Source organism: Xyrauchen texanus, chromosome 19, assembly GCF_025860055.1.
Source record: "Xyrauchen texanus isolate HMW12.3.18 chromosome 19, RBS_HiC_50CHRs, whole genome shotgun sequence".
Classification (NCBI taxonomy): Eukaryota; Metazoa; Chordata; class Actinopteri; order Cypriniformes; family Catostomidae; genus Xyrauchen; species Xyrauchen texanus.
The window spans coordinates 31,672,650-31,693,739 of NC_068294.1; the positions used below are offsets into that span (position 1 = coordinate 31,672,650).

At 36.9% G+C, this 21,090-nt stretch overlaps 1 protein-coding gene across 2 annotated transcripts in view; it reads left to right on the top strand.

The window, feature by feature from the left end:
* Positions 1–1,296: 1,296 nt before the first annotated feature.
* LOC127659674 (protocadherin-11 X-linked-like) overlaps positions 1,297–21,090 on the top strand; it is a 233,583-nt gene continuing 213,789 nt past the window's right edge. For both annotated transcript variants that reach the window (XM_052149596.1, XM_052149597.1), the window contains exons 1-3: positions 1,297–1,978; positions 9,077–9,658; positions 17,542–20,028. In XM_052149596.1, the coding sequence (XP_052005556.1) occupies positions 9,119–9,658; positions 17,542–20,028 (3,027 nt within the window). In that variant the 5' untranslated portion in view covers positions 1,297–1,978; positions 9,077–9,118. The remainder of the gene's footprint in view (positions 1,979–9,076; positions 9,659–17,541; positions 20,029–21,090) is intronic.

Genomic DNA, 21,090 nt, shown 5'->3' on the forward strand with positions numbered 1-21,090 from the left:
ATGTCATAATAAACATGTACACGTGCAGATGATGGCCTCCTTGGCATAAAACAACAGATGATAAGATGAACAGATGGATTTTGATCAGAAGAGCCAGAAGGCATCTGCTATTGCACTACTGCTCCTCTGAACTAAATCTAAAATGGCTGCCATGACTTCTAACATCAGTCACATGACACAGTTCAACCAATCAAAAGGAAGCATGCGTTAAATAACCTTTTATGTAGTCAGAATAGTTGTGTGTGAAAATTCTAAGAGATCAGCAGTTACAGAAATACTCAAACCAGCCTGTCTGGCACCAAAAATTATGCCACATTCGAAGTAACCGAGATCAGATTCCCCCCCCCTCCCATTCTGATGGCTGATGTGAAGCTCCTGACCAGTATCTGAATGATTCTATGTATTGCATTACTGCCACACAGTTAGCCGATTCGATAATTACATGAATAAGTAGGAGTAGGATGTGTACCTAATAAAGTGGTCGGTGAGTGTACTTCAGCTTTAAATCTTTTTAAATGATGTGTTTGAGAGAGTTACACATGTCCACTGTAGTGGATATTATGATTTGTCAGATGTGGAGAGTGTTCCGCAACAGCGCAACTGCAGTCGTGTCCTTCAATAACGTAAAATGTGCGAGGAAGGACAGCCGATGGACTTTTTGGAACCCCCCCCAGGGTAAGATGGTGTCCCTCAAGGGGTTGGTGCCCTACGCCGACTGCATAATCTGCATCTAGGGTGCGAGGAAGGACAGCCAATGGACTTTTTGGAACCCCCCTAGGAATATGGTGCCCCTCAAGGGGTTGGTGCCCTACGCAGACTGCATAATCTGCGTCTAGGGAGCAGCGGCCCTGGGGAGAATATAGACATTGTTGGGCGTATACAGTAGGCTTTGTATTTTTCTGTATGAAGATATTTAGGACATTTAGCACCAGCACGCACGTGCACACACACACACACACACACACACACACACACACACACACACACACACACTAGTAAAGTAATGAGAGAGTTTCACGTTATAGCTTAGACAGAAACTAAAGTCTATAACCGAAGTGAACAGTGCCCCCTTTTCCTTACAGGCGAGTAGCAATGGTGAGGTATTAGACCGTGGGCGCTGGGCTTGGACTCCAACAGCAGTGCAGCTTTAAGATGATGGAGTCTGTGAAATTTATTGGAGGCTCCTCCTCCCGCGATGATGTCAATCGGAGGTGGAGAGGTGGGCAGTACTAAGGAACTGAGTTCATACATACAACAGAGATTGCCAGAGCTCTGCGTACAACTATAGCAAAACGCCTATCTCTGTCTATGTAAGTGATGCTATAACGATAGGCACAATTTCCACTTGCTCCGTTGGGGAACACAACACTGACAGTCCAAAACAAATATTTTGCTCTCTATCACTCTGCTAAACCAGGGGATGACATTAAAGAACGTGTTTGAGGATGTTTTCGATTATTCACAAGTTCTTCCGCTGTGTTAATTAAATGCACTTGACGCACAGAGAGAGAGAGAGGGAGAGAGAGAGAGAAAGAGAGAAAGAGAGAGAGAGAGAGAGCGCGCGCGCTTCACTAAAACAGTTTATGTGCATACAAGGAGAGTCCCTAGGGTTTCAAATGATTACTGTATTAGTGAATTGAAATAAGAAGTACTGCACGTTGACAGACCCATTTTTTGGGAGAGCCACTGTCTCGATCTCCGCGTGTGGGATTCAAGAAGTGCTAAGCGCAAGACATCTGAGGAGGAATTACATCGTCTCTTCGAAAAGTCATTCACAAATGCTTTTCGCTGTTCGCGCGCTCGGACTTTTGCTCGGACATGGAGCATTTTCTTTAGCTGGATACCGACTGGTCAGTACTGCGTTAAGCTGTTTGATTCTCGGATTTTGTCTGCTTCATGGCACTTCATCTCCTCCAGCAGTGATGCCGCTACGTGACGGGAATTGAGAGTTCTTTCAATATTCACAGAGAAACCCGGGGTAAGGCTCATCTTCTTTTATGCTCATTTAATGATTCTTTTTTTTATTAGTTTTATCTGCAAAGAAAAAAACTGTAGAAAGCGTGCACTCCGTAACTTCATTAAACCGAGCCGGTCAGTGCCTGCTTACTTTAATGTCTTCAATAACAACAGGAATTACGTTAAATAAAGACTTACATTCCCGCGTGAACTGTTTGAGGAGAAATACGCTAAATTCGAAGGGCATTTGCTTGCTAAAGTCCATGTTATTATCACCCTTGAATGTAACGGGTTTCGCAACTGTGGGAAATACATACAATACAATGATAATTAAATAAATTGTAATTTACATAATTCATAATATGTACAGCCCGGCTTCCTCGAGGTCTTTCCATTTGAAGATGCGCAGTATAGTTTGTCAGTTTCGATCAAGTCTCGGCTTTAATACACAAAGTCTGAATACACAAACAACATTAGTCTGATTTTAATCAAATGTATAGTACTGCGAGAACGTGTACTGCCAACAATTCACTGAATGATAAACTGCATAGCAACTGTTCGAAACCTGTTCATGCGATCTAACAACTTCTGAAGCGTTCTCCTAAAAACACCGTGCCATAGGATTTGTGTTTTGTAATGAACTAGAAATTGGAAAAAAAGAAAGAGAGAGAGAGAGAAAATATTCTATAGTATTCGCTGAGGCAATGAGCAGATGCTACTTTAAAATGCTGTGACTTTAAAAAGCTCTAGAGAGAGAAGCACCTCAGAAGATGACGTCGGTGGATGCGCGAGGCTTATCCAGGATGCGTCAATGTCGATAACATATACACTTTGTTTTAAACAATACTTACTGATCCTTTGATTTACACAAAATACCATGGTAACACCAGAATACCATAGCTTCTACAGTTATTGTTACTACAATAAAACAGTGGTAACTTGATATTAGTCACCACTCAAACAAAAAAGAATAAAGAATTTCAGAAATATATTGAAAGCTTCTTGCACTGTTCTGTGAGCCCATATATTATTATTATTATTTATTTATTTTTACAGTAGGCCTAGTATTACTGCAGTAATTATGGTATTTTGGGAGAAACTGTTTGTGTTTTTATTTGTGTATCTGCCCCAATTCAGTCATTCTTGTACAATGGTGAGCGCTGTGTAGACTTAGTCTATTCTGCTCACTTTGTTCACATTCTGTCACTAATTTAATCAACGGAAGACATTTGAAGACAGGTATACGTGTCAAATCTGACTAACTTCCAATCTAGATTGTTACGGGGAAAGGGTTAAACAATTGATTCATAGCTTTCAGGCAAAATTATGTTACTATTTTTCATTTTCACGTTAGTCTCTGTTGGTTGAGTAACACTTAGATGAGGAGCAATTCAACAGGCCTTTCACTTAACTCATTGTACTATTTTTACCAGTCATCACAGCTCTTCATGAAGTGTGGAAAGTACTGAGCCTCAAGAGTTGATACTGAAATAATGTGAAAATATTTATCAGAACATAAGGGAAAAATGGCCTGCTTTTCTCTTAAAAACGTAATAGTACCACTTTAATTTTCTTCCACATGTATCACTTCCGTCAGCCTATATTCTGTATTCACTTATTTGTTCTATGCATTTCCAAATATATTATTGCAATAACAAACAATAAGCCTGATCGTTTACAGTGAAGTGAATAAAATTGCCTAAATTACATCATGCTCTGCCTATGAAATACTTTAAGGGATGTCATCCAGCATGAAAGTGTAAGATGCATTCATAAACTTAGAATGTCACAAAACACTTGTAATACTTTTGTCTGAGAAACAATAATGCACCATAAATAGCAAAAGCTTTGCCAACTGATTATAACCACCTGGGGAAAGTCTTTTAAGGTTTTGTTGAACATTTCTATATTATTTTATAAGCCACCGATATCGTCATTGAGAGGAAAAACAATTGCTTTGAGTGAAGAACTTACTATACAAACCAAAGTCTCCGTAAATGATTGCAATTTTACAATTATCCTCATCAAGATAAAAAAGTAAATATTCATTAAACTTAAAAAAAAACCAACGATGATAAATATTGAAATACTAAAATACTGTAATGCCAAATACTAAAACTGCACTGCAGTACTGGTCACGTTGTTTAACACGATGACACATTTAGATGTGGTGCTGGTTTGTATAATATTTTGAGTAAGAGTTTGTCTTCTGACTGTGCAATTATTCTACTTGACATTTTGAATATTTGATGACTTAACTACAGTATATTTCTTTTATTTTGACTACAATATTACCACTCCAGTGCCCTCTATTGGCAGTTTTATTTATTTATCTTGTATTGAAATAAAAAATTTGCTTGACCACCTACTTTAAATATACAGATAATAAAGTAATTAACATTGATTTTAATATTTTAACTGTATACAGGCTTTGCCATTGTGTTTTAGAGCAAATCTCAAGATTGTTTAAATGAAAATGCATATTTGATAGTTATGGAAACATTATTTTTGAAACTGTTATGGAAAAAATGTGTTTTGAATCATGCTCTTAAATATATATGTATGTGAAAACTTCACTATTATAACATGACAACATAAAGTCAAAGTGGAAATAGGACAAAATAGAGATTCAGACCTGTGATATATTATATCCTTTACATGTGTAAAATCCCTTTGCGCTTGTATGTCTTTTTTTATTTATAAATTATGGAAATAATACATTTATTTATTTGAAGGGGTAAGAGTGAAGATGAAGTGTGCATCATAGACCAAGTATCAGTTTTTATGATTTTCTGTCCCTTAGACTTTAGATTTAGGTTCTCATTGGCATGTTATGCATTTTGCAAAGTTTGTCCATATAAAATCAATTTGGGAGAATGATATATCAACAACTAACATGTTGTTCCACTGAAAGTGCCCACTATAAATTGCCTGATGTTGGTTTAAGGAATTAAATCAAACTTTTACTATGATTATTTATGGTTCAAATTAGCAGAACAGAATATCTTGACCATGATTAATGGCACACCATTTTGTGTAAACAAAGGCAGTCTCTTTCCCCCCAGGGTAAAGTTAGCCGTAAGTTATTTTGTCATCGGGCTGAATGAAAACTTATTGATAAATGGCAGACATGACTGTTTGGATGCATAATCTTTGCTGACAGACGTAAATTGACTCCATCGCATTCACTACATCCGTTTATCCATTTAGTTTGGCAACCTTTTTGGAATGTTAATACCCCTCTATTGATCATTCAATTGATCATTGGTCCTTAGGATCAGTGTAGTCACCCTTAAAGGTACTCAAATACTTGCGTATTTGCAAAGCTCTTAAAAATCAATATGATCCTAACTTTATGCAAGGCATCTGTAGAGTAGAGGAACACTGCAGTCTGGCCTGTTCAGTCAGGTATGTTCAAGTGAAAAATTAACATAACATTATGATAATGCAGTATAAGATCAACAACAATATTGATAGAAATAACAATATATTTAATAATAATCCCATATGTGTTTCATTACAACTCATTCATTACTGCTTATTTGATGTTTGCAAGAGATTTTTTCATGATACATAAAAGGCAAATTAAATATTAAAGGCATGTACTCTGTAGATGAGAAGGGTGACATCCTGACTACACAGGAAGGACAGCAGGTAGGCTGGTGAACAGCTGGCAGGGGGGCGATTGGTCTCAAGCTGCTGATGACAGTAGGTGAAGGGCACATTCAAACAAGACATCGAAATGTCAAAGAATCACACACATGTAGGGTTCCTTTAAACCGATAAAGACAAAGATGCTAGACTTCTGATAAGAATGAGTTAAGTGACATGCTTAAGGCAGTTGTCCCAGTTTAACTTCATAAGCTACTTTAATCGTTATTTGAAATGTCATTTTGCTTTAATTACCGTTCTTATTAAATTTGATAATTTTAATCTAATGCAAACTGTATGGATTTAACATCTCGGCTGCATGTCCCTGTTCATTCATACAGGCAGACAGTGCAATCTTGTAGTTGACATGTAAAATAATTTTCCTCCTTGACAGCTCGAAATCAAAAACAGGCCTGTCTATCACATTGTCATGTAAAACGTTCCAAAGCAAGTGTGCTTCTCACTCCTGGCTCCAGAGGGAAGGATGGCTTTTGCATGCTTTGTGGAAACCATGGTCCGCTGCTCAGAATAGATCAGTCAAACCCAGTGCAAGCAGAGAGGAAGTCTCAGTTATACCCGCGAGCACAATTTTCCTGGCTAATTCTCTCTATTCACTAAAAATAAAACTAGAAGTTTTCGAAGATTGCGAAAGTTCAAACTCAAAGCTTTGCAAATCTATCTAGAGTATAGTTTGAAAGAATCATTCCCTGGAGTACATCTGAAAATGGCTCCGCAAGTTTGTGCAACAACATAAACTGTCCTAAATATGGGGAGGAGTGACATGCAGGCCCCCGTGTGGAATTGTCTAATCCCAGCACCATGTCCCTGGGTAGCCAAGCTCCATACAAAATGCCAGACATCACTTACTGTGAGCTGGAGCTTATACAGTGTACACTATTTGCTTCTATTTTAGGTTATACAGGTTCATCAGGGTTCATTCTCACTGGGAAGATGCAGTTCAGTTGTTGACATTGAACACGTTATCTAAACTGCTATTGACAATGGAGATGCAACATAATATAGAGAATGGAAGTCACACTTATTACTTGTTTAAAGGCCTATTCGAGTCACACTTAATGGAACTTGCAGTTATTTAGATGTAGATCATCTTTTCATCTTTTATTCAGAGCTCTGCAATGCACTCCTTAGCCAGCCAGTCAGTCCTCTTCATTATGAATTGTTGGATACAGCCTTGGACTCTTTCAAGCTTATCAGCGTACAGTAGGTGAATAGTAATTGGTTCGCTCTCGCCAACTAAAACTTGTGCAATCTTCAAAAGCTAAGCAAAACAAGTAATTTTTTTTCACTATTTTTTCTCTCAAAGAACAACATAACAGTCTGTGAACGTGTGCAGATAGTAAGCTGGCCATTGATCACTGTCATGTAAATATTGTGAGTGGTGCTCCTCCACCCAACAAACCTTTAATAAGTCCCTGCAGTCCAGCCTAAGATTCACTGAGAAAAACAGAACATTCTCTGACAGCAGAGACTCCAGCAAGCATTGTATGCATTTGTCAAAGGCTAAGAAATTGAGGCCTTCAGCTCTGTATGTGTGTTTAAGTCGCCCTCTGTGATTAATTTTTGATGTGTGAATCTCCAAGCTACAGGATCATGTATAACTGCTACGTTCTGCTTTTGGGCAAGTTAAGATCCATTTAATAACCATTACTTTGATTTAAATGAAAGGTGAAATCAGTTTAGGTTTTTAGATGTGGATAAGGACACTACAGAGCTCATAGCATATTCAAATAGATATAACACTGCATGGAGAATTCTGTAAACTAACAATACCCAAAGTCTGGAAGTGTTAGGCATTTCCCCCACAAGTTTTCTGTGACCTAGTTGAGTAGTTGGCACATCGTGAAAGCCTCTGCCCTCGGGCTACTTTTATTTATATAATGCCCTGACAGGATTTGTGTGGCCATCGAGCAAGTTGGCAACAAACGCTGAAATGCTGATTCATAAATCATGTCTTGGTGCTTTTGAATTATGACTTTGTTCGATTCTTCTGAAGGATACTGACAATCTGAACTTGAAATCATAAAACTCCGACTTATACTAAAATGATATGTTAATTTTGTCAGTTTGTCACTGTAGTCAGTGTAGTCACCCTTAAAGGTACTCAAATACTTGCATATTTGAGTACCTTTAAGGGTGACTACACTGATCCTAAGGACCATTGATCAATTGAATGATCAATATACGGGTATTAACATTCCAAAAAGGTTGCCAAACTAAATGGATAAACAGATGTAGTGAATGCGATGGAGTCGATTTATGTCTGTCAACAAAGATTATGCATCCAAACAGTCATATCTTGTATCTAGATACATGTATTTACAAGTATTTATCTACTTGTATGATAAGTCTGACAGCATGTGCTGTATTGTGTTTTACCTATGGAACGATAAGGGTTCATATCATCTGAATTGTCTCTCAAATACAAATATTTGCTTTATTTAGTAGCTTTTTAAATATATATATGGACTTATTATATAGCAAGTAGATATTTTGACAAGCCAATATCTAATTTTAGTATAAGTAGCAGTTTTATGATTTAAATCATAGCAATGGTAATTAAATTGATCTTAACTTAGTTTTAAACTACTGCCCATGTTTGATTGATTTGTTTTTTCTTTTCAAAGCAGAGATATGAAATATACAGCTCTACTGCAAATTAATTATTCAGATATAGATTGTTACTATAGTGACAGAGAAAAATTACTGCTCATTGCGAAATGTTTTTGAAATAGGATATCCTGGAGATATTCTTAACAATAAATCACCATTTGTCAACCCATTAATGTGTCATTTGTACATGCCATGAGGATGTAAAAAAAAAAAAAAAACAAAGAAGAACATTGCAGTGATACATGATCATGTAGCTTGGAGATTCAAACATCAAAAATTCATCACAGAGGACAATAAGGGTTTAAATAATCTGAAGGGTCTCTCTAATAGAAAGATTTTCTGTATTTAGTTGAATTTTTAATATATACTGTATAAATTCTGTGGATTAATAAAGCGAACTGAACTTGTACCCTTCCTTTTCCCAGTGAGTAATCAAGTTATGAAGAAATCAGAAGGTTAATGTATTTAAAAATAATTTTTACTTGCTTGTTAAAAGGATAGTTACAAATAATTTACTCACCCTTGTGTTGTTCCAAAGCCACATGGTCTTTTTTCTTCTCCAAGAAACACAAAAGGAGATGTTAGGTAAAATGTCTGGTCTCAATCACCATTCACTTTTATTGTATGGAAAATAGATGGAAGTGAATGGTGACTGAGACTAACAGTTGAATATAAGAGTTAATATGAGGTTGAGTAAATTTAATTTTTGAGTGAACTATTCCTTTAAGTTGCTAAAGGTTTAAAGAACCAACAAAAGATGAGGTTAAAACCTATTTGTAGCTAAATTATGGTGAATATAATCCTCTTTCTCATTTTCCCTCCTATCTTCTTGTTCCAGACCTTGCAGAAATTTGAAGACATTGCGCCACCTACTCTGAGTATGGACTTGGCAAGTGAGACCCATGTGCTGGTGGTTTTACTCACCTACCTGTTCTTGATGTGCCGGGCTCAAGAGAAGGACTATACTGTAAAAGAAGAGCAACCAGAGAATGTGCGCATCGGAAACCTGCGCAAAGACCTCAACTTGAACCTTGATCCAGACATTAAACTGTCTTCTGCGCTGCAGTTTAAACCTGTCTACAAGACAGGCGATGTGCCTTTGGTGAAGGTAGAAGCAAGCACGGGAGAGATTTTCACCACATCCAATCGTATTGACCGTGAGAAGCTCTGTTCTGGAGTCTTCAATGAGAAGCGGTGTTATTATGAAATCGAGGTTGCCGTGCTACCTGATGAGATTTTCCGACTGGTCAAGATCCGTTTCCTTATCGAAGACATCAATGACAATGCCCCGCTGTACCAATCTACGGTCATCAACATCTCTATTCCTGAAAACACAGCCATCAACAGCCGCTACCCTGTTCCCTCTGCATTTGACCCTGACATAGGAATCAATGGGATTCAGCACTATGAGCTTGTCAAGGTGAGTTCAGCACTCAGCTTTTGATTTATGATGTGACATTGTAATTTAATGGGCCCTTAATGTTTAGAATAAAAAATAGCACAATAAGCAATGAAAATTGTTTTTGGCTCAAGGTTTTTAAGTTAATTTTCTCTGTTTTGTTTAAGGTAAGTTGTTAATTGATAAGATGGATATGAACAATTTGCAGAATAGGACTTTCTTTGACTAATTGATGTCATATGAGAAACTAGCGTAATATCCTCATTGGCTTAATATAGTGTGCTTAAACTGGAAAGTATGATAACGGTATTCACTCAGTGGCTAATATATTGCTTGTGAATTTTTATTTAGCATATTTTACTCTAAATTTGCTATACATTTTTATCAGAGTAATAATACACCACGTAGTTGGTAAAAAAGACTGTCTCACCAAGTACAGTACATTCACTGTCTGGGCTGTCAGTCACAAAATAGAAGATTACAATGTAACATAGTTCAGTGAACGACCAAGTATTCCCTAGTATGTTTGCCCTATATTTTAATTAAAATCCAAATACAGTGTGAAATTCCAATACAGTGTGAAACAAAGAACCCAAGACTGTCATTAAAGTGTGAATGAGTAATTTGTACCTTTTCTTTTGAGAATTAGCAAAATCTTTGCTTTCCATGTCTGATTAAATTACCAATTTGCATTTTTAAAGAGCTGCTCTCTGCCAAGGCCTCTTTGCTGCAGCACTCTCAATTGCTTTTGCTTGGAAAATGACCAGTGGAATGCCACATAAAATGACAAATTAATATGTACAGCCTCCTTTCAGATGATATCATTTATTCTTTTTTGGCAAGTGTTGTGTTTCTCTTTTTATGAATCATACATGCGAGTTTGCTGGGGTAGATTAAGTTAACACAAATGCAAAGGGAGGATATTGTTTCTCCTCTAAAGTTGTCGAAAGCATCCCACGAGTAGCATCCGGCCGAGAATCCACCTCTTGAACTGTGTTTGTATGGTTCTAGAAGAGTACGAATCTCTGAAGCTCCCACACAGTAATGATTTAGACTGGCTCACCCTCAGCGTGAGCTACATGATTAGCATTGTTGGCCACATCTGCTACATAGTAAGATGACTCTGCTTTGAAAGAGCTCTGATAGCAATCCCTCTTCTGCTCTTTACTCATTCAAGTCATGTCCCCTAAGGAGGAAGCCCTCGCTTATGACACAGAGGGCCGTTATTGCCTACCCGGGTTTTAATTGCGGTGCCATATTAATTGTTCCATCAGCATTAGTGTTGCCATGTCACCTGGAACGACGCACAGAAGCACCCCTGGACACTATCAAGGTCAGCCTACAGAAAGTAATACCATGCATGGCTGGAGGAGTGCTTTCCATTAGAAGAGATTTTATCACTTAAAGAGAACCTCTTTACAAGTCCTATATGGGGGCATGTGGATCAGATCAGGCTCATGGGATGAGAATATTGACTTTTCTGTTGCGGGTTCCTCCCAACTCATTGTTATTTTTACCCTACTATTTAAGCACTCTAACCTCACATTAAGAAACCAGTTATTCTCCTTTGAAGCCATTTGTGTGTTTTTAATCACCTTGGGACTTTAAGCATTGTCATTTTATATCGTCGCTACAGTCGAAATGGGAAAAAAAAAAGATCTTTCATTTCAGCAAAGTCTCTATTGCATTACTTATTTTGGGAGTCAAGGTCAGCATTAAAGTTATAATTTATTTTTAAATAATTTATGAGTATTTTGGTTTTTATCTGTGTCTGATAATGAGCTAATATGGAAGAGAAACTAGCTTGGCATAAATAATTTAGCAAAGAATTTTATTTTATTTTTTTAAGCTCTCACTTCTCGGATCTCAGTTATTTCAGTTCGAGACAATTAGAAGAGCCAAACGAATAATGCATTAATGATCAAGGACTGACAAGTAACATGTCATGAGGAGCTCGTACAGTATGAGTTGTGCTCTAAAAAGGCTTACATTTGATTACAGACAAAGATTGCATCCTCTTTATGAACAAATTGTTACCAATGAGCTGCAGGGCTCTGCCACTTTGTCCACTCTGTCCAGAAAAGGTTTGTTTCCCAGGAAACCCTTATATGAAATAAAGATCATAATAATGATAACAATTATCTTATGAGAGCAGACTATCAAATCTGATGGATATTCATTAAAGCAAAATGATTTGCTTTTTTTTAACACTCTTGAGAAACTGTCTGGGTAAATGTATAAAGTGCATCAACCTTGAGGTTGAGATGCAATGACAAACTAATTTATATTAGTGTAGGGAAGGTGTTCTAATCATATTGCTTCCAGTCATTTGGTTCCAGACTTCATTTATGGCAGATTTTTTGCTTATACAACCCTCAAGGTTGATGCACTTTATACATTTACCCAGACAGTTTCTCAAGAGTGTTAAAAAAAGCTAGAGTTTGGACCAAAGTGACAGCTCTTGGTCTCAGGCAAATTACTGAAATGTAATCACAATCAGTGGCAAGACAATTCCAACTTCAATACAATGGCACAAGGATCTAAAATATTCAGCAGAGATTCTCAGTTGTTCATGCTGAGTTCATTCTGAGTCGTCTCTGTAGAAGGTCAGCTCATTGATTCATACAGAAGCTGCTTCAGCCAGTCTGTTAAGCTGAAAAACTCAGGTTGCACTATGCAAACTGAAGCCAGCTACTGAAATTCTACTGATAAAATATTGCTCTCTTTGGGTTATTTAAAACTGACTTTCATTTTTGCATACATTTTTAGAGTTTCTTTTGCATTGTCTCACACCTAGTAGCATCTTTTTTCAGTCTGTGACTTGTTCTAAAGAGATTTATCTCATGTGCCTCTCATAATGCTCTGTGGGTATGGAGATGTAGATTCTTTTGTACCACACATATTAATTTCAGACAATTTTCACTTCCCTTGGGTCTTTGGTTCATGTACTTTTGACTCTATATGTATCTTCCTGAAGGTAATCTGAATTCTCCAGCCTCATTTTCTATGGGACAGGCCAAAAAAAAAAAAAAGACAACTGATCGTTTGCATTGCTTTAAGCCTTTTTAAAAACCAGACTCATTAGCTAGACCATGTATTGTCAGTAGCTTCCTTCGTAATTACAAGACCAATCATATATAACTGGGTCAAATAATATTAACACAATTATTTGTTAATAATACTTTTAACCCTAATGTTTAATAAAATAACATTTATTTTATAAAAGTATATAAAAATGAAATGAAATTAATAAATTAACATAATCATATAATTGTACATGTATAAATACCATAGAAATGGTATACCAGAAAATGTTTCAGGCACCTGGCAAATTCAGATTTTTTATAAAAAAATATTTTTTTAATGTTAGGTTATAATAATTTTTTTTTCTTGAGTATAAACATAATTGTCATGACTGAAAAATCAAGAAACATGTTTGTCACCATATGTTGAGAATGACACAACTAGCAAAAAAAGGCCTTACCATGCATTTGTTTACAGCTGTAACAAACAAACTGTAATCCGTCCTTATCGTGACCAAAAAGAATGGATCAGCTTTTCACAGATTTTCATGTTTAGTCTCATGTACATCTACTGCTTATGAAAGTCAGTTTTGTTGAATTGTGTTGACTATTTGAGGAAAGGGAGCTGTTCTGCAGGTGATTATGGATATAAGTAGGCATCCAAAATATTTATCTATTTTTCAATATAACTTTTCTGTTTTCGATGCAAATTACTATACTAGCAAGAATTTAGTTGTGTTTTAATAAGTGTATTTTTGTATGTTTTTATAGTATTTAAAAGTAGATCGCAGATGGTCTTAGCACAAAGTGTGCCAAGAACCACCAAATTAAGATATGTTATATGATTTTAAGCCTGCACAAAGCGCACTTTGTCAACCCAACATGAATAAGTTGCTTGTTGCCATTGTAGTTGTATGTGGCTACACACAGCATGCCAATAAATGGTGATTCGATTGTGCCAGACCAAATAAGTCAAGTTTACTCTTAACATGGAGAATGCATATATCATAATCACATTTGAAATATGTGGCTAGACAGAGTAATCTATCCCAGATTTATGTGCAGCAGGAAGCTTATCTCTTAAGAAAGTTGCTTTCTTGTTCCAGCATGGAAATGTTTTTGACTGAAGGAGCTTAAAAAAGCCTCTTTGTTTCACAAATGTGCTTGCCTCACATTGAAGCACTGAGCCTTGTTTCGCTCTCTCCTCTTGCCACCCTCGGAAATATAGAATATGTGCAAGGTTGATCATTACCATGTAGCTTGATATGAAATCATAAATATTAAGGCTAGTTTCCAAAGGAAGGCAATTACTTTAAACAGCCAAAGCTGGTTCCTCATGGGGATTACTTTTGTTTTCATTTTCCTCAAGCATTGCTATTGCCTAGATTTGGCTCTTTGCTGGGAGGAAATCTTTTTTAATATTCATTTTTTTTCCATTCCTTTAATCTATGGTGCTTTTGCACTATATTTAAAATGAAACCTTATATCTTTGGCTCCCTTTTCAGCTGCTTTTCTCATATATGAAGTTACTGTCTTCCATGCACTATATCGGAGTCTTGCTAGTCAGGTAAAACAATATGTTTGTGTGCAGCAAAGCAGAGTACTCCAGAGGATAGTGTTAGAAATCTCTGTTTCATTATTGCACTGCAATGAGATGCAATAGTGTGGCTTTGTTACTTGTATTGGTTGGTGAGTTTCTACATTGAATATTCGTTTTTGAATGTTAAGTCTTCAATTTCCAGTCAAACTGGCAAATGATTTTTACATTTTTAAGGAAATAAAGCTAAAAACAAAAGTAAGAAAAAAGCCAGTAAAGGAAGCTTGCTTATTAAGAAGTCAGAAAAGGTCAGAGAGAGAAAAAAACCACGAGGGTCAACACAAGGCTCACTGTAATAGTTCAAACAGGAATATGTGCAGTGATTTATGCTCACCCAAGTACATATTAGGGATGGAAATTTTGGTCAGACTAATAACTCGAGTACTCAAGGTGCAATTACATGTTCATACCTGTATATATATATATATATAATAACATATTTGACAAACGTCTATGGCTGTTGCATTTCGTCTTGTTGTTCCAGTGTATTGTCTATTTATTATTATAGACTGTTATAAAATAGTATGATACAAAATGTACAAAAGATTGCATAATCAAAATATAATGTATCCTATTTTGTCATTATGTGAAGATTCGCTGCCCAACTCTGAAAGAATTTGCACAATGCTTGTCTGTCTGTTCTTCCTTCAGGTTACCGTAGTAATCTTAGTAAGTGCACACCAGTTTTTTTAGCGACTGTCTGAACAGTATATTTTCAAATAACAGGAGATGCCATAACCATTGCGTTTTAATATGCATGTTAAGTTGAAGTTCAGTTTTGAAGATGCTCTATGTTCCATTTAACTGCACTCTGTCTAGTTTTTTTGAAACATTTGCCTGCTGTAACACTGCTACACGCGCCTGGTGTGTGTGTTAGTGTGTGTTTGTCTGTGTCCAAATGTTCGCTCTTGTGAGGAAAGCTGCGATGCTCAACTGCATTGTTGTTGCTGTGATTCATGAAGTGTTCCATTCAACTCGGAGAGTCTGAATTTCCACCTGAGGAAAGTGCAACGGAATCACACTTTATATCAGATATCTAACTTGGAAACTCGAGCGGAAATCTTAATTAATTTCATCGAGATGCAGGTGTGTGTTACGTCACTCAGGGCAGGGAGGTTTAGTCAGTGACAATTATTCACATTTATTAAATATTATTCATTATTAGTCAAAGTTCTTAAATTAAATGATAATAAAGTGTGTTTAGCAAACATTTTACAGAGACAAGTTTTTAAATTATGGTTAATTACATTACTTTGTTTTGATTATTGTAACGATAGCGTTGCAGTGTCGCATCAGTTTGTTTGCCATAACAAGTCTCTGATAATCAATGTACCCCTCAAAGTCACACCGTAATCAATCTCAAAATTAAAAATTATCTCCCTCTTTGACACGTTTGTGTTTAGTTGTATTTCGAATTAAGTAGAAAGTCACATAATGCGTGATCACTATCGATCATCGTTTTCATGATCGATCATTGCTGCCCCGTCCGAGTACCCGAGTCCTCGAGTGCTCGTGCCCATCCCTAGTACATATGGAATGGCAAAAAAGTAATTTCCTCTCCACCAAACAATTTTTGATTGCGTACCACGTCTTATTTGCTTTGGAGAGGAAAAGAGTTCAGTGCATTGCATATTTCACATATTTTACCTTTCAGGTGCTCTATGGGACCGTTTACTGTGTGACAAGCCAATGATTAGATTAGTGTTTTTAAAAGTACCACTACTTCTGTACCAAGTCGATACTAAAATAAAAATGGTAACAATACCATTGTTTCTGCAGTACCAGTAGTACTGAGCACCAACTCAATCCGGTACCAGTGTGCAATCTGACTGACATACGGCAGCTTTAAAATGCTCACAGGCTTATTTTGAATGCGTGCTCTGTTACTTCTTTTAAACTGAAATAGACAATTAATAAAATTAAAATCATGACATGTTCTAGTGTTATTTATTAAACCGCTAAAGCAATCGTAGTGCGGAAGAGGTGCGTACTTAGTATAAATCTGACCGCTCATCCACTAGAAGTTGGGAAATCATTCATCGAGAATCATTCATGTTGTATCAGATGACAGAGCAGAGCACTTATCCATTGTTAACTACGCAGCATATGTAAAATATATATTTATATAATTAAAATCACAGCATTTGCGCTTTAATTTCAGCTCAGCTTTATTAATATTGTATTTAAACGCATAAAAAAAATCACATTTCAAAATATAAGGTAGAGCCCTGAAATTTAAGAAATTGTGACAGAAATATATTACAACTGTATAGTAAATTGTAAAGTAAAATGTAATATTCTCTGTAGTGATAATAAAAATAATAATTAAGCAATATATCACAAGACTTGTTGAATAAAAGTTTGGAAAAAAAATACAATGTCATGTTGAAAAGTTATATTTTCACTTGTTAAAAGAATGAATTGATTAGACACCATTTTGATGATTAATTAAATTAAACTCTAAAACATGGAGTTATAAAAAATAATATTAATAATAACAACAATAATATGATAATAATAATAATAAAAAGGAAAACATGATTTCTGGGCGCTACTTGTATTGAGAACCATGAACATTCACTGGTATCGGCTCATACTACTGAAAGTTTGGTACCATGATAACACTAGTTTAGAGATAAGCCTTACTTTATAAGATAATATCCCCCAGACAAGCTTTTCAAGTAAATATGAACTTTTACGTTCCCTCATTGGATTAAAAAATGTAAAACCAATGATTTGATGCTGGAGCAAGAGCAAACATTTGTGTAAAGCCAAAATAAACTACTGGCTGAAAAATATTTTTACAGTGTGATATAATATGGCTTAATGGCAATGTTGTTATTACACACATTAACATACTAATAAACATAATAATAATAATAATAATTATTATAAATATAATAATTTAATATAATAAAATCATAAATAGCAACAACAAAAACAATAGTTTTATTATTTGTATTATTATTTTTAATAATAGTATTATTATATATACTATTATATTGAATTGTTATTATTGTTATTAATAATAGTAATACAACTAATAATAATAATAATAATAATAAAGTAAAATTAACCATAAATATTATGTTATAGAATGTTATGTTATTATAACATAATTATGTTATTATGTTATGTTTAATATATACATATTAATGTAGAAATATTAAGGGCTTAAATACTCTTTCTGAAATTTATCTAAACACTTTAATATAAAGATGTACTGTTCTTGGTCAAATCTACTGCAAACAGTTTACAAAACCTGTATTATCTGTATTTTTCAGAGTGTGAGCGAATTCGGCCTGGACATTATCGAGACTCCAGAGGGAGACAAATGGCCCCAACTCATAGTGCAGCAGAGCCTCGATCGGGAGACGAAGGACACCTTTGTGATGAAAATTAAAGTCGAGGATGGTGGCTCCCCTCCAAAGTCCAGCACAGCCATTCTGCAGGTGACTGTGTCAGATGTGAATGACAATCGGCCAGTGTTCAAGGACAATGAAGTGGAGGTGAATGTTCCTGAGAATGCCCCAATGGGAACATCTGTCACTCACCTTCATGCCACAGATGCTGATCTGGGATCCAATGCTCAGATTCACTTCTCCTTCAGCAACCAAATCTCCCCTGCCACCAAACGACATTTTGCTATTGACAGCACAACCGGACTGATTACTGTCAAGCAGCCACTGGACAGGGAAGTCAACCCTGTCCACAAGCTTATAGTGCTGGCCAGTGATGGAAGCTCAACCCCTTCAAGGGCTACAGTGATAGTCAATGTAACAGACATTAACGACAATGTCCCCTCTATAGATACTCGTTACATAATGAATCTAGTTAATGGGACTGTGCTGTTGTCTGAAAATGCCCCACTAAACACAAAAATTGCTCTAATAACTGTGACAGACAGAGATGCTGATCTGAATGGTAAAGTGACTTGCTACACTGATCATGATGTACCTTTCAGGCTCAAGCCAGTCTTCAATGACCAGTTCCTGTTAGAAACGGCAGCACCCTTAGATTATGAGATGACTCGTGAGTACGCAATTAGGATAGTATCATCTGATTCAGGGAAACCTCCTCTGAACACTTCAGCAATGGTTCTCATTAAAATTAAGGATGAGAATGATAATGTCCCGGTTTTCCCTCAGCCAGAAATCCAGCTGTCCATTCCAGAAAACAATGACCCTGGCACACAGTTGATAAAAATCAGTGCCACGGATGCAGACAGTGGTTCTAATGCCCTTATCATTTATAGTCTTGGCCCAGATGCTCCTGATGGCTTTAACATAGATCAACGGTCTGGGATCCTTTCTGTTGTCAAACGGCTGGATAGAGAGAAACAGGAGAAGTATTCATTCACAGTCATTGCCAGAGATAATGGTTCGACACCTCTTCAGAGCAATGTTACGGTAAAGCTAATTGTTCAAGACCAAAATGATAACAGCCCAGCTTTTACCCATCCTGAATACAACTTCTACGTACCTGAAAACCTACCTTTATATGGAACTGTAGGTTTGATCACTGTCACGGATGCTGATGCTGGTGACAATGCAGTCGTAACTCTCTCAATCATAAATGGGAAGGAGAATTTCATCATCGACCCCAAAACCGGGGTGATAAAACCAAACATAACATTTGACAGGGAGCAACAAAGCTCCTATACTTTTGTTGTGAAAGCTGTGGATGCAGGTCAAATGCAAACTACCTCATATGCCAAGGTTACAATAAATGTTGTTGATGTGAACGACAATCGACCCGTGTTTGTCATCCCCTCCTCTAACTTCTCCTATGATCTAGTTCCTTTGACCACCAGTCCTGGGTCGGTGGTTACCAGAGTGTTTGCCATTGACAATGACACTGGCATGAATGCTGAGCTGCAGTATAGTATTATCGGAGGGTCACCGAGAGGATTGTTTGCCATTGACAGAACCACAGGCAATATCACTCTACAGGAGAAGATTGTAGCGGCAGACCAAGGTCTCCATAGGCTGGTGGTAATGGTCAAAGACTTAGGACAGCCTGAGTCTTTACATGCAATCGCTCTTGTTTATTTGTTTGTCAATGATACCATCTCTAATGCCACATTCATTCAAGAGCTACTACGCAAAAGCTTGGAAACTCCTTTGGACCGAAACGTTGGGAACAATGATGTGACGCCTCAAACCAATGGCTATGTAATTGTTGTTATTGCCATAATTGCTGGGACTATGACCATTATCTTGGTAATTTTTGTGACCGCTTTGGTACGCTGTCGACAGACACCAAGACACAAAGTTGTCCAGAAGAGCAAACAGAGTGGCGAGTGGGTATCACCCAACCAAGAGGGCCGGCAGATTAAAAAGAAAAAGAAGAAGAAGAAGAGATCTCCAAAAAGTTTGCTGTTGAATTTTGTAACCATCGAGGAACCTAAGTCTGATGACCCTACCCATGAGCACATAAATGGCACCTTAGATCTCCCTGTTGAACTTGAAGAGCAGACAATGGGAAAGTACAACTGGGCTACCACACCGACTACCTTTAAACCTGATAGCCCTGATTTAGCCAAGCACTACAAATCAGCTTCACCACAGCCAACATTCCAGATCAAACCAGAGACCCCTGTGGCTCCCAAGAAACATCATGTCATTCAGGAACTCCCACTGGACAACACGTTCGTGGTAGGCTGTGACTCACTCTCCAAATGTTCCTCCAGCAGCTCCGACCCCTACAGTGTGTCAGAGTGCAGCTGTCAAGGGGGCTTCAAGGCACCTGGGCAAATCCACACCAGACAGGTAATTCACAACTTCCTTTTTTAACCGTCTCGCTGCTCTAGCTCCCATTTGTACCATCCTTGTTTTAGAAAGACGTTGAATGTAGGGTGGTAGCTACATGTGCTGAGTTTCAATCACACAAAGGCTCAAAAGCATTGAGATTACAGCTATGTTTGCTCTTGATTGACATGACAAAACCACGCATGCTTGACAGAAAACCAAACAAGATAGACAGCGTTGCATTCCACAGGCACAACTGAGCAGATGCACTCTGCTGAAAACAATTGTTTCCCACAGAAATTCTTGATAGAAATCATTAGAACTAAAACTTGTAACATAGTAGGGAAAAGGCTGATTATTTTTAAGTAAAATTCAAAACACCTTCTAAAGGAATCATTCAAAGTTGTCTCGGAGGAAAATTGCCTGCATTAATGAGAGAAAGGTTCATTTTAGTACTAGTATTGTAGTCTATAGCTCCAGAGGAGATGTGCAAAATACAAACTACCTAATAAATAAAAGCAGGTGAGGGACATAAATGTAAATTGGTGTGGAGAGAGTTGGCCTCACTGCAGCGACAGGTCTTTTCTTGCAGAGTGGAAGACTGAGCTGTGCGATTTTAGCTCAGTGATATCAAGGTGAAGATCAAGAGACTTAAATAGAAGCATATTCAGTAATAACTTGAAACACCCTTCATTTTGTACAGTCAACTGCATGCTTTTTAATGACCAGACAATAGTCTGCAGTGTAGCCATTTTCTTGGGAATGTTAGAATGCACAGGACTGGGGTCAGGGCTATCTACAAGACTATCTACAAGACTGAGCATGTTGATGCTTATTTGATACAGTTTATTTTTCACTATTGAGCATATTTAGCATTCATTCACAGTCGATCTTTTGTTTTGTTTTTTGCATCTGTAATATCATGTCATCCTCTCTGAGCTCTTGTCCTTATTGGAGAAAATCCCCCTCTGCATTTTCCTTACAAATGACTGTATATCCACTCAAATACATTGTGTGCATAGTAATTTAAGGTGACACCCACACATAGCTGAGTTCCTTTTCCTCCATCAGGCCTTTATTTTA